Raw genomic sequence first — 15,480 nt, 5'->3', positions numbered from 1 at the left:
TGGACATGGCCTTGTAAGTCAGGCAGAGATCACCTCTGAGCAGGCGGTATGCTACTGAATAGAGTTGGAGTTTCTTTAGTCTGGCAGAATAAGACATATGTTGGAGACCCTTGATCCTCTTGGTGAGGTACTTTTGTGGTCTCTCCAGCTGTTGCAAATGCCGGGTGAGGTACATACCAAATGGGGCATTGTACTCAATCATGGGTCTGATGAGGGAGGTGTATAGGGGTACAATGACATCCTTGGATCTGGATGTGAATCCCTTCATGATAAGGTGTGCAAGGTAGAATGTTTTTCTAACCACTTTGGCAACGTGGGTGTCAAATGAGAGGTCGCTGTCAACTTGGGTCCCTAGGTCTCTGATTACTTTTTCCATACTCAGTGGGTTGCTGTCTATGTGATAATTTGTGGGTACTTTGTTTTTCCCAAACGGGATGACTATACATTTTTTGGCATTTAGTTTAAGGCCATGACTCCGGCACCAGTTGTCCGTTTCTGTGAGGCCTTTTTGTAGGATGTATGTGTCCGCTGGTGTATCGACTATGGCGCCTAGTTTGCAGTCATCTGCAAACTTTGTCAGCCACAACCCTCCCATGTTTGCTTTAACATCTGAGAAATAAATGGTGAACAAGAGGGGTCCCAGGACAGATCCCTGTGGGACACCACTTGTGACTGGCTTTGAGTCTGACATTGCTCCAGCGATTTTAACTTTATGGGTTCTGTCCTTTAGCCAGTTTGCAACCCATCTAGTGACATAAGGGCTTACATTTAAGCTGTTGAGCTTATCTATGATGCCTGAGTGGGGTATTGTGTCGAAGGCCTTAGCCAAGTCCAGGTAGGCTGTATGGACTGCTTTGCCCTCACCAATGGCTCTAGTGACTGTTTCAAAAAAGTCAACCAGGTTCAAAAGGCAGGATCTGCCCTTTACAAAGCCGAACTGGGTGGGGTCAAGTGTCTGTAGGTCCCCAATGTCTCTGTTTATGAGTTCCATAATGATTCTTTCCATAGCTTTGCAGACCAGGCTGGTTAAGCTTATTGGGCAGTAGTTCCCAGGGTCTGTAGAGGTACCCCCTTTGTGGAGTGGGACCACTGTTGCTGTACACCAGTGTTCAGGTACATATCCTGTAGTAAGGCTAAGGTTAAATAGCATTTTTATGTGCGAGTTTAGCTCCTCTTGGAGTTCACATAGCACGCAACCCGGGATACCGTCAGGTCCCATTGATGCTGTGTTTTTGGCTTTGCTGAGGGCGGCTCTCACCTGGACATCTGAGATGACAGGGAGATTACATTCAGCTGGGATAAGTATTTCTTCTTTTGGGGGTGAGGGAGGGGAGAAATTTGCACTGAATCTGTCAGCCAGAATGTTGGCAATATCTGTGGGTTCAGTGTATTTTTTGTTGTTGTGAACTAACTCTGAGCATATCTGAGGGTTTCCGCCCAGGTTTCTAACATAGCTGAAGAAGGCTTTGTGGTTAGCTTTAGTGTCCTTAGCGATTCTTCTCTCAAAGTTGGCCTTGGATGTTTTTATGAGAGAATGTAGTTTTCTGCTAGTGTTGATCAGGGATGTCTTCCCTTTATGGGATTTTGCTCTGTCGTGCAGTAGCATCCTTTTTTTGTTATACAATTTGTTAATGGCTGAGGTCCACCAGACAGGACGCTTGCCTTTGGTGGAGAGGGACTTGGATTTATTTGGGATTGCATGATCCGTGCATTCTTGGAGATGTCCATAGAAAGCATTTGTGAAGGATTCAGCATTGTGGGATGTGGTATCCACTGGCCCAGTAGGCTAAAAGGATACCATCTCGGTCTTAAGAAGAGTGAAGTCTGCTTTTGAGAAGTTTTTCACTGTGGTCTTTTGTGCTGGGGGTGGAGGTGGGATATGTATATCCAGGGTGATTAGTTTGTGGTCAGATCTCACTAGTGAGGGGTATACCTCCGGTGTGGAGCATTTTGTCCCCATGTTTGTGATGATCAGGTCTAGTATATTATCTCCCCTAGTGGGAGAGGTGACTAGTTGTTCCAGCGCATTTGAATTTATGAATTCCAGGAACCTTAGGGCTAGGGTGTTAGCGCTAGGAAAAATGTACCCAATCTATGTTAGGGTAGTTGAAGTCTCCCAGTATGATGGTATTTTGTGATACATTCATATCCTCCAATGTCTTCAGGAAGGCTGAGTGGGGTTCCTGAGATTGGGAGGGTGGTCCGTAACATGCTACCAGTTGTATAGCAGTTTTGCCTATGGATAGTTGCACCTGTATGGTCTCCGATGCTTCATGTGTTGCTACTAACCTGGAGGTGTGGGTGTCCTTGATGAATATGGACACTCCCCCTCCCTTTCTGGTTCGGCCTGGGTTTTGGGGCCGAAAAGCATGATACGAGGTATAGTCTGGTAGCGCTGGGGTGCTCTCAGGAGCCTTGAACCAGGTTTCAGTTACTGCACAGACGTCGATGTTCTCCATACTAAGGAGTGCATCGAGTGCCTGCATCTTGAGATTTAGACTTCTGGCGTTGAGCAGCATTACCCTTAGTTTTTTTCCATTTTTGTTTTCTAAGGAGATGGGTTTGTCTTTTGATGGTTTTGGCAGGTCAGACTGACCTAAAATTTACATATCATTATGTCATGGAGATATAAGACTAGTTATAATTTATACCACAACACAATTTCCTAGTATTTGTTATGAATAGGACCTTGTATCTGAAAATATGTTTTCATTTTCTCCAATCAATTGTCTAACTAGTATCAATGTCACAAGAAGACATGTCTGGTGACTAGTATAGCCTTCTGGCAGAGTTGTTGCCAGGGGAGTTTGGCATTCTGGACTATATACCCATTTGGTGCCCCTTTTGCTGCACATAAGCAATAGTGATTACTTAATGACAGCTTGTGAATTGCCTTTTTCCAATGCAGCAACAAATTATTAGGCTGTTACATTGATAAGCATGCTTTTCAGAAGGTTTCTGTGCTACCTTTACTTATAGATGGCATAGAAAGCCTATTAAAAGCATGGTTATTAATCTAACAGCCGAATAATTCATTGCCACTACTGAAAAAAAAAGAATAATTTAATCGTTCATAAGCTGTCATAATAGATGACTCACAGACAGTTTGTTAACTGTCAAACTGTTCTTTCTATGCTGTCTGTAATCAATTGTTTAACAAGTGCTCAATCCACACCACATTTTAAGTCCCACACCATACTTTAAGTCTCTGCATATTGGGTGTTGCAAGCTTTGCATAGATCATGTTCCAAAATCAAACACTGTAGCGAAGGAACATCCTGCACCTTCTGTTTTGGGGAGTGTCTCATACAGCTGAATTTTCCGTTAGGCATATTTTTATTGTGTATGCCTTTTTGTTTTGTCCAGTATGATCTATGCCTACAATATAATGATTTGACTTTAACCACCGTAACTCTCAAGTGTTGCAGTTTACTACATTTGATGTGCACTACATAAATGTGAAACAGTTACACCTCTTTTGAAAGTGGGTCTGACTCATATGTACATGCTGGTTAACAACATATCAATGAATACATTGCATGCATAAATGCATGCATGCATAGATACATACACATGTATCCATAAATAAATAAGCAAATAATGTGATATTTGTCAACATCATTTATAAAGGAAAAGGTGGATGCCAGACTGACCCACTCCAAATTTTTCAGTAGCAATTTCATCAAATATTGTATACCTAAAGGAAAAAAAATATATATATAATAATTTTTTCTTATTACCACTTAGGATGGGTTGGTTCTCTCGCTTCCCTATCATGCTTTGCACACACATGTTTAACAAGACAATGAAACTCAAGAGAAAGAAAGCACTTGTATTTAATGGCAGTTTCTGCAAAAAGGATTTCCTCTGCTAATCACATCAATACTTTTTTGTTTTTCAAAATTGTCACTGTTGATAAGGTTGGAGTCAGTGGCCAGACTTCATTAGATTGTCTTACAATGCCATAATGCTGACTAAATGCCTAGACAGATCTTTGCATGAGTTGATTTGTGTTGTAGTATTCCAGTATACTTATATAAAAATATTTTGTTTTTTATTATGTCTATTAGATTAACACAGGACAAGCAGATGGAACTCCAGGGCTTGACTTGAATGTAGCTGAAGCTTGGGAACTGGGATTTACTGGAAAAGGGGTGACCATAGCAATTATGGATGATGGTAAGTAAATATTTATGTATATTGTTATACATAAAGTATTGTCTGCATATCTGTGTATACATGTGGTGATCTTTTATGCATGAGTTTACAGATCTATGCTTAGTGCCTGTTTAGGTAACAAATGATTTTATTATACACTTTAACACACATGAGCAGGAAAAACTTGAAAATTCCAGCAAACAAATGTGAATAAATGAAAACATCTACTAAAGAACAATTACATCCCTAAAGCACATTTCCTACTATATTGCATCCATTGTTGTTCTTAATGTGGCGCCACTTTCTCTGTCCCTCCATAGGCTGCTTCTCCTTGTTCACTGTCTGCACCGTGGCAACTCCGGATGCTTCCATCCCTCCCCAAAAGAATATCCACAACAGGACTCTTGAAGTGCTCCCTCAAGTCCATATTTATATCATCTGTCTGCACCGCGGGAATACTGGGTGTTTCCATCCCTCTATAACACTCTGTAAAGACAGCTCTCCTGAAAGAATATCCAAACCAGAACTCCTGAAGTGCTCCCTCAAGTCCGTTTTTATATCATCTGTCTGCACCGTGGCAACTACGGGTGCTTCCATCCCTCTATAACACTCTGCAAAGAAAACTCCCCCGAAAGAGTATCTACACCATGACTCCTGAAGTGCTCCCTGAAGTCCATTTTTATATTGTCTGTCTGCACCGCAGCAACTCCAGGTGCTTCCATCCCTCTATAACACTCTGCAAAGACAATTCCCCTGAAAGAATATCCATACCAGGACTCTTGAATTGCTCCCTGAAGTCTATTTTTATATTGTCTGTCTACACCATGGCACTTCTGGGTACTTCCATCCCTCTATAACACTCTGCAAAGACAACTCCTCTGAAAGAATATCCACACAAGGACTCCTGAAGTGCTCCTTCAAGTCCATTTTTATATAGTCTGTCTACACCATGGCAACTCCGGGTGCTTCCATCCCTCTATAACACTCTGCAAAGACAACTACCCCGAAAGAATATCCACACCAGGACTCCCGAAGTGCTCCCTCAAGTCCGTTTTTATATCATATATGTACTTGTGTTAAACTGCTATTTTGTGCTCACAATACAGTAGAGCTTGTACTCCCGCCGTGCCTGATAAGCTGCCTACAGTGTTCCTTTATTTTTCCCCTCAAACTCCCCTATATTCTACACCCATTTTCTGGCTGTACTGGGTACTAAGCTGCCATTCTACACTTTTGCCACTAGGGTACCTTGTCTACCAACCTATAATCTCTACTGAAACTTTACAGTAAACCCGTGCTCCCCCTGAATCAGACCCGTTCCCTTCTTATAAATCCTACTCTGTTGGCTTGCCAGCTCTAAGTGTATCCTACATTTCTTTCTGCTGGCTTGCTTTCTCTCAGTATATCCTACTTTTCTTTCTGTCCCCTGACTCCACAGTGTGGACTTACCTCTGCTGTCTGCCCCTACAATCCCTCTAACTATCCTTGCTCCTGACACCATTCCACTGATTGACTTCTGATAGCCATCCTCTCTCTTGTCTTTCACTCATCCTCACTTCCCTGCTTTCCCAGTGCCCCCTTCTCTTCCTGTTACCTCCCTCTCCTCTTCTGATCTCTCTCCACCTCCTTCTTCATACCTGCTTTCCCACCCTTAGTCTTTATAGTGACGCTGCTACTTGTGGCACCATTTTCTCTGTGCCACCGTAGGCTGCTTCTCCTTGCTTGGTAAGTACTGCTCTGTGTCTTTTCTGCTGAATTTTTATCCAGGAGCTACAGTATACTGTTAATGTTTCTGCGATGCAGTCATGTCTGTTGTAATTTGGACTAGCATTCAACAGCGGTAGCACTGTCGCCTCACAGTTAGACATTGCTCGTTCGATTCTCAGTTAGAGTGTCTTCTGTGTGGCGACATGTGTGAACAGGCATTCCTTTGTTGAAGGTTGTGCGTTAGGCCCGGCAAGCCAGCACGTAAAACTCTACTGTCAATCATTAGCGGACTGGCGTTCCCCTGTGTCGACCCCTAACCGGGAAAAACCGAAAGACACAAACAAACAAACAAAAACTCAACAGCAATGTGTATAGTGCCCAAAATGCTTGCCAGACGCTATCCCCTCATTTGGGCTTTTATGTTATATATCTCAACACTGTACTAGAAATTAGTTGGATACTTAAGGATAACTGCTGACAACTGTGCTTTACTTGTTAGTGTAACCATATACTGCAATGCTAAATGTCTTTCTGATTCAACAAATTGTATTAGACTTTACTACATTACGCGGCTAACACTTTCTGTAATCACTTTGTGCTGAAGCAGATTCAGCGGCTTAACTGTAGGTCTGCTGCTCGCACCATAGACTATCCCCTGGCCTAGAAGCAGGTTTAAAGTGGAAAACAGGCACAGACTCTCCGTGCACTTAGACCTAAAGGGAAAGGCTGTCTGTTCATTTACCCCAGCTATATTCCCTGTATATTGCACTACATTTACTGAACTGCTGAACAACAGAATCGGACATTCTGTTTCTTAAAAGCAGTACCTATCTTAATGCTTGTTGTGAATTACCTGTTGGTTTAACTAAAAACAGCAATGCTAAATGCCTTTATGATTCAACAAACTGTATTAGACTTACCTACATTTCATGGTTAACACTTTCAGTAATCACTTTGTGTGGAAGCGGATTCAGAGGTTTAACTGTAGGTCTGCTGCTTGCACCATTGACTATCCCCTTGCCTAGAAGCAGGTTTTAATTGAAAGACAGGCACAGTCTCTCCGTGCACTTCAACCTACAGGGAAAGGCTAAGTCCGTTCTCTTCCCCCCACTGTATCCCTGTTCATTGCACTACATTTACTGTACTGACGTACAACAGAAACGGACATTCTACTTTTTAATGCAGTACCCATCTTAATGCTTGCTGTGCCTTCAATACAAGCAGGGATTGACTTACACTCCTATTTTCCATCTTGGTTAACCTGCTGGACCATAACTGGACTTGGTAAGAGTTCATGCTAAGCGGTTAGCAGCGGAATGTAGATATGAGCTAACCGTGGCTCGTGGAATGTGAAGCAGTGCTTAGTCCATTTTGGTGGACATATGTTACTTATACTGTAACCATCTGTAATGAATGCATTGTAGTCTGTGATATGTTACTGATATTTCTAATGCATTAACTTGACTGCTTTTGGTTAAATTGTTTCTGTAATCCCTGCATGCCAGTTTTTACTTAAAGTTAACTTACACTTCTTGCTTAACTTTCAACTACTTTTATATAGTTTATGTTTGTATTAGCATCTCTACCATTTTATTAAACTCCTATGTCACAAGATGGGTTGCCAACTAACTCACAGACAAAACCCACATCGTAAGAGTTGCAGGAGCTAGGTCTGACTCTAAACCTGTTACAAGTGGCGTTCCCCAGGGCTCAGTCCTAGGACACCTCCTGTTCGGCATAAACTTCTCAGAGGTACAGGCAAGCACAGGAAGACTATGGCTCACCAAGTTTGCAGAAGACTGCAAACTAGGGGCTATAATTGACTCTCTGGCTGACACAGACATCCTCCAAAAGGGTCTCACTGAGACAGATACCTGGTGTCAAAACCATGGTCTCAAGCTAAATACCAAAAAGTGCATAGTCATCCCCTTTGGAAAAAAACAAAGTACCCACAAATTACCACATAGGTGGTAGCCCTTTAAATATGGAAGACGTAATAAGGGATCTGGGGACCCAAGTAGATAGTAACCTCTCCTTTGATAATCACATTGCCAAAGTGGTTAGAAAATCCTTCTATGTGGCCCACCTAATCACAAAAGGGTTTGCATCCAGATTGAAAGAGGTCATTGGGCCCCTCTACGCATCACTCATCAGACCCATCATAGAGTACAATGCCCCATTTGGGATGTAGCTTACAAGACACCTGCAACAACTGGAAAGACCACAGAAGTTCCTCACCAAGGAGATAACTGGTCTCAAGCAGATGCCCTATGCAGCTCATCTGAAGAAACTCCAGCTGTACTCAGTTGCATACCGCCTACTCAGAGGTGATCTCTGCCTGACATACAAGGCCATGTCCAACCCAGAATTGATGGACATGCTCCACCTAAAGGAAACCATATCCCCTTGAGCCACATGCTCCAGGGATCTAAACCTCACCACAACAATAAATAGGATGTAGTGGAGGGATAGATTCCTGTTCCAGAGACTTCCCATGCTCTGGAACAAGATTCCAATCTATATTAGGCAGAGCTCTTTGCTAACCCTCTTCAAGAGTATCCTTGACGAGTGGATGGGAAACAGAAAGTTTACCCCAGGGATCACTTCAATGGCTCTGCTGGACAGAGGCACAGGGAACTAATCTAAGGGGCCAACGAAAGCCAACACATTCCGGCTAGGCTTATAAATGCCTTCGGGCAGATAGCCTAGTACCTACCTATGAACCTATGAACCTATTATTCAAAGTTAACTTGCATTTCTTTCTTAAAATACAATTACGTATAAATAGCCTATGTTTGTATTAGCAGTCCTACTTAGTCTTGTCTCTGTTTTGTTCTCTACCTAGCGGCTCCTTTTTCTCTGCTGCATAGACTAATCTGGTTTCTTGCTATCTTCATTACCGCTGTCTGCACTGCGGCAACTCTTGGGTGCTTCCGTCCCTCTATAACACTCTGCAAAGACAACTCCCCTGAAGGAATATCCACACCAGGACTACTGAAGTGCTCCCTCAAGTCCGTTTTTATATGGTGGATGTACTTGTGTTTAACTGCTATTTTGTGCTCACAATACAGTAGAGCATGTTCTCCCGCCGTGCCTGATAAGCTGCATATTTTGATCCATTTTTCCCCTCAAACCCCACACTGCCTGTCCCTGGAGGAGTGGTTACTGCCTAGAAGCTGTAGTTTTATTGGCCATTTTGGGTCAATTCTAAACTCCTTGATCTCTCTGTCTTAAAACCCTACAACTCTCTTTTTGCGCTGTTTTGCACACTGAGCAGCATCGGGCAGTGCCGCCTAAACAGGTTTCAACTATTCCAGGCTCCACAACATCTGCTCTTCACTTTTTCCCTTAGAACTGTTCAAACTCTCAAAGTAATCACTCTATTCTCTTTCTAAAGCCCTGCACTTGCTCAGCTCTTATAAGGAAACACTAACTAACTAAAGGACTACACCCTCGTTGACTTCTCATAAGTATTAGGCTCCCGATTGGTCCTTCCTGATCAAGTGAAAAATCAGTACCCTTCCCTAATCTGATCAGTAAAAAAACAGTTCCCTATACTAATCTGGTATGTCCAAGGGTCAGTTTCAGGGTTACTCTCCAGTCCAGCTGGTGAATCTGGGAATTTTGAGGCAATGTTACAATTGCCTTATGTACACAGACAACCCTCTCCTCCTTCCAACAAACTCTAATACATGTGAGAGATGCAGTTACACAGCCAAACTAGAGGCAGAGCTCTCTCAACCCAAGACTGGCACAGTCAGTCAGGAGGAAAAGGTAACCACCCGCACCACAAATCCAGTCTCACATAGACCTATTGCATCTGCATACCCAACACATAAACACACAAAAACATACTCTGAGGCTCTAAATAAAAATCTGCCTAAACAGCAAAGACCTCCTAAGCAGATATCCAAGCAACAGCCACCCCTCAACAATACCCATGAATCACATATCTCACAAAATCAGTGTGCCTCACAGTCACAGCCTTTAAGGCCAAACAACACACAAATACACTAGTTATAGGGGACTCTGTTGTCCGGCACACTGACGTCCCGCTGACCAGACTGAACAAGGAGAAGGTCACTGTAAGCTGCCTGTCAGGTGCCAGGATCCGCCACATAACGCAAGCACTCAGGTCACTCCAAAGCAAGTACAAGTATGACTCCATCATTGTCCATGCTGGTGTGAATGACCTGAGAAGTACCTCCCTGGACTACATGAAAAGAGACATAGAGGAGCTCTCTGATCATGTAGCCCAGGCTGGTATGACCCTGACCTTGAGTAGCATCTTGCCCTCTTCAAGAATGATGCCACAGTATAAAGACAAAATGATCAGTTTCAACAATTGGCTAAAGTATTGGTGTCATTCAAAGAGGATCCAGTGTCTGTCAGCCTGGGATGACATGCTCGACAAGCCACATTGCTTCACTAGGGATGGCTTGCACATGTCACACTTAGGCTTTTGTATACTGGCGAAGGCGCTTGCCACCCACATAGTGCCTTTTTTAGGCAAGGCTCAAAGAACAAACCCACCTTCATAGACAACCCAAGGATAAAAAAAACTAAAGGTAATGCTACTCAATGCCAGAAGTCTAAACCTCAAGATGCAGGCACTCGAGGCTCTCCTCAGTATGGAGAAAATCGATGTCTGTGCAGTAACAGAAACCTGGTTCAAGGATCCTGAGAGCAGCCCAGCACTACCAGGTTATAACTCATACCATGCGTTTCGGCCCCAAAACTCGGACCGAAGCACAAAAGGAGGGGGAGTATCTATAGTCATCAAAGATACCTACACCTCCAGGTTAGTGGCACTGCACAAAGCATCGGAAACCATCCATGTGCAATTAAGAGTGGGCAAAACTGCATTCCTGTTTGTAGCCTGCTACAGAACACCCTCCCTATTACAGGAACCCCACTTGGCATTCCTGAGAACACTGGAGAATATGAAGGTCTCTCCAAACACTATGTTATTGGGTGACTTCAACTACCCAAACATTGACTGGGAAAACTACTCAAGCCCAAACACCCTCACCCAACGGTTCCTTGAATTTATAAACTCTAACACGATGGAACAACTGGTCACCACTCCCACAAGAGGGAACAACATATTGGACCTGCTCATCACCAACATGGGACTCTATGTTCACACCAGAGGTACATCCCTCATTGGTAAGATCAAGCCATAAACAAATTTCCCTGGACATCCATATCCTGTCCCCACCCCCAGCCAAGGAAATCATGGTAAAGAATTTCTCATAAGCCAACTTTGCACTTCTCAAGACTGAGGTGAAATCCTTCAAAACCCCTGGGCCAGAGGATAATACAGCCCAATCCGCAGAATCCTTTACAAATGCATTCTATGAGCACCTGCAGGAATGCATGGATCATGCTATCCCAAATAAAACCAAGACTCACTCCTCCAAAAACAGGAGACCTGTCTGGTGGACCCCGGCCATAAATAAGCTATACAACAGAAGGAGGAAGCTACTACATGACAGAGCAAAATCCCAAAAAGGGAAGGCATCTCTGATCAGTATTAGCAAGAAACTTCAATCCTTCATAAAATCATCAAAGGCCAGTTTCGAAAGAAAAATTGCCCTAGACACTAAAGATAATCACAAGGCCTTCTTTAGTCATGTCAGGAATATGGGTGAAAACTCCCAGATATGCTCTGAATTGTTGTATAATGGTACAAAATATACCGAACCTACAGACATAGCCAATATCCTGGCAGACAGATTCAGCTCAAACTCCCCCCCCCCAAAGGAGCAAATGCCTATCCTAACTGAATGTAACCTCCCTGACATCACAGATGCACAGGTCAAAGCTGCCCTCTCCAAAGCAAAAAACACAGCATCTATGGGACCGGACAGTGTCCCAGGCTGTGTCTTACATGAGCTCCAAGAAGAACTGAACCCTCAAATTAAGTCACTGTTCAAACATAGCCTTACTACAGGATATGTACCCAAAGAATGGAGTACAGCTACAGTGGTCCCACTCCACAAAGGTGGTGCCACAACAGACCCCGGGAACTATCACCCCATAAGCCTGACTAGTCTGGTCTGTAAAGCTACGGAGCATATTATCATGGAAGTCATAAACAAAGACATTGGAAGCCTCCAGACACTGGACTCTACCCAATTCGGCTTGCCTTTTAAACCTAGTTGATTTCTTTGAAACAGTTTCTAAAGCCATAGATGAGGGCAATGTAGTCCACACAGCCTACCTGGACTCGCAAAAGCCTTCTACACAATACCCCACTCGGGCATCATAAATAAGCTTACCAGCTTAAATATCAACCCCTATATCACAAGATGGGTTGCAAACTGGCTCAGGGATAGAACCCACATGGTCAGAATCACAGGTGCCATGTCCGAATCCAAACCAGTTACAAGTGGCATCCCACAGGGCTCAGTTCTGGGACCTCTCTTGTTCGGTATATACTTCTCTGAGGTTCAGGCTAACATGGGGGGATTATGGCTGACAAAGTTTGCAGATGACTGCAAACTGGGGGCCATAATCGAATCTCCAGCTGACACAAGCATCATCCAAAAGGGTCTCACAGAGATGGATGCTTGGTGCCAGAGCCACGGCCTCAAGCTAAATGCTAAAAAGTACATAGTCATCCCCTTTGGGAAAAACAAAGTGCCCACAAATTACCACATAGGTGGTAATCCATTAAGTACGGAAGAAGTAATTAGAGATTTGGGGACCAACGTAGATAGTAATCTCTCCTTTGATAATCACGTTGCCAAAGTGGTTTGAAAGACCTTCTATATAGCCCACCTTATCACGAAAGGGTTCACATCTAGATCAAGAGAGGTCATTGTGCCCCTCTACTCGTCACTCATCAGGCCCATAATTGAATACAATGCCCCTTTTGGAATGTACCTTACCCGACACCTGCAGCAACTGGAGAGACCCCAAAAGTACCTCACCAAGAGGATCATGGGCTACAAACAGATGTCCTATGCAGCTCGACTAAAGAAACTCCAGCTCTACTCAGTTGCTTTCTGCCTACTCAGAGGCGATCTATGCCTGACGTACAAAGCCATGTCAAACCCAGAATTAATGGACATGCTCTACCTCAAAAAATCCAAGTCCCTTAGAGCTACACGCTCCAGGGACTTAAACCTCAGCACAAAAATAAATAGGACATGCTGGAGGGGCAGATTCATTTCCCAGAGGCTCCCCTCACTCTGGAATAGAATCCCAGTTCATGTTAGACATAGCCCCTCGCTGACCCTCTTCAAGCGAAATCTGGATGCGTGGATGGGACATCACAAATTCACCCCTGGGATCTCTTCTGTGTCCCTGCTAGATAGAGGCACAGTAAACTAATCTTAAAGAGTACCTTCTGTGACCTACTTTACAGAGGCACAGTAAGCTAATCTAATAGGGAGGCAGAAGCCAAATACACTCTGGCTAGGCTTATACATGCCCTAGGGCAGATAGCCTAGTATCTACCTATGAACCTATGAACCCATTTTCTGGCCATACTGGATCATAATCTGCCATTCTTCACTTTTGCCACTAGGTGGCAATGTTTGCCAACCTATAATTTCTACTCAAACTTTACAGTAAACCCGTGCTCCCCCTGAATCAGACCCATTCCCTTCTTATAAATCCTACTCTGCTGGCTTGCTTGCTCTAAGAGTATCCTACATTTGTTTCTGCTGGCTTATTTTCTCTCAGTATATCCTACATTTCTTTCTGTCCACTGACTCCACAGTGTGGGCTTACCTCTGCTGTCTGCCCCTGCAATGCCTCCAAGTATCATTGCTGCTGACACCATTCCATTAATTGACTCCTGATAGGCACCCTCTCTCTTCCCTCTACCCAGTCCATTCGTCCTGTGGGCTCACTCCGCTCCCCTACCCTGCCCCCAATTCTCACCTACCCCCCACTACTTCTATGTTTATTCTAACCAATATTCCCCTCCCCTTCCTCTCTCAGTCAATCCAATCACATCTCCACATTATCCCCTCCCCCACTCATCCTCCACAAAGTAACTAACCCCTCCCCCATCCCAAACCATAAGGTCCTGTACTCACATCTATACCCCTCCCTCTTCCACTCTCACACACACCCTGACATTACTACTGCTTCCTTTATACTTAACTCACAACAATTAACCATGCGTTCTCCACTTTCTCAAACCCTTCTCATCCTCTCTATTAGCTTACTTCGTCTGATTCCTCTATTCCATGCTACCTCTTATTCCTCTTGCAACCCCCCCCCCTCTTTCCTATCCCCACCACCACTCCCAATTCCCATCCTCACCCTACCAGATCTCACTTTCACACTATATGTGTCTCTTTAGTTCAACCAAACCCACTCCACTACTTCAAACCAAAAATGATACCCTCCACAATAAAACATCACATGCCTAAAGCAATACTGCATTTCCCACAAAACTCAAGGAGCAAACCCAAGTTCCTGCTCCCACTCTCCTATGACTACCTATGCTTAGCAGGAGACATACACCCCAACCCCAGACTTAAGACTAGCACCGATCCTACTCCCCCAGTCACAACCAATATTACCAACCATAAATATCTCAAGAGACTAACCATTAATGCCCAAAGTCTAAAAAACAAAACAGCCCACTTCCATGCCTGGCTATACCATACCCTCCCAGAAATAGTAGCTGTTTCTGAGACATGGCTACAACCTTACATGTCTGACTCTGAAATCATACCCCCTGGGTTTCAAGCACTGAGATATGATCACCAAAATAGGAAAGGAGGTGGAGTAGTCTTAATCTACAATAGCCTACTCTCCATCACTCCCTACCAAAATCCCATTCCTCAGTTCAACAACGCTGGACTACTCATAGGAATACTCAAAATGAATAACTATAAAAGCATTTGTGTTATGGCCCTCTATATCTCCCCTGGAAACAATACCACTACACTTAAAGAAATTCTTCTATGGGCCACAACTAATATTAAGCTTGAGACATACATATTAGGGGATTTGAACATTGACTGGAACAAAATTAATACCAATAATCCCTTCATATCTATCAATCTATTCAATTTCACTTAACTTACAAATGCCATTACCAGACCCGATAAAAACAACCCCCCAGGCTCTACAACTGACTGGATCCTAGTTTCCCATCCAAATAAAATCTTACACACAGGCATCTTACCAGACTCCATTAGTGACCACTTGCCAGCCTTCATCCATCGAGCAAACCCCTCCACCCCTCACCTACACCAATATATCCATATATGAAACCTTACAAACTTTAACCACACAACTTTTCCAATTCTCTCAAACAAACAAACTGGGACAATCTAAAAACTCTTCCTCTAGACAACGCCGTAGAATTCTTCAACTCAGCCTTCTTAGATACCCTGAACTCCCAAGCCCCACCAAGAACAAAACGAATAAAACCAAACTCCGCCCCGTGGCTAACTAAAGATACTAAAACACTTATGCAAAAAAGAGACAAGACCTGGAAACTTTACCATCACAATAATCACCCTGACACCCTTCTTAAATATAAGCAACTCTGCAACCTAGCCAAAAAAACAAATTATAAAAGATCAAAAATCTTACTATACTAAACTGCAGTCTAATTATTCCAAAAATCCCAAACAGTTC

General features: G+C 43.5%; 1 protein-coding gene across 2 annotated transcripts in view; it reads left to right on the top strand.

Annotated features, from left to right (window-relative positions):
- PCSK2 (proprotein convertase subtilisin/kexin type 2) overlaps window positions 1–15,480 on the top strand; it is a 2,031,987-nt gene that overhangs the window by 978,817 nt on the left and 1,037,690 nt on the right. For both annotated transcript variants that reach the window (XM_044056049.1, XM_044056038.1), the window contains one exon: window positions 4,071–4,179. In XM_044056049.1, the coding sequence (XP_043911984.1) occupies window positions 4,071–4,179 (109 nt within the window). The remainder of the gene's footprint in view (window positions 1–4,070; window positions 4,180–15,480) is intronic.

Source organism: Protopterus annectens, chromosome 1.part2 (assembly GCF_019279795.1).
Source record: "Protopterus annectens isolate FY-2018-M chromosome 1.part2, PAN1.0, whole genome shotgun sequence".
In the NCBI taxonomy this organism is placed as follows: Eukaryota; Metazoa; Chordata; order Ceratodontiformes; family Protopteridae; genus Protopterus; species Protopterus annectens.
The sequence above is the reverse complement of the archived record's forward strand: the minus strand, read 5'-3'. Positions and strand labels throughout refer to the sequence as shown.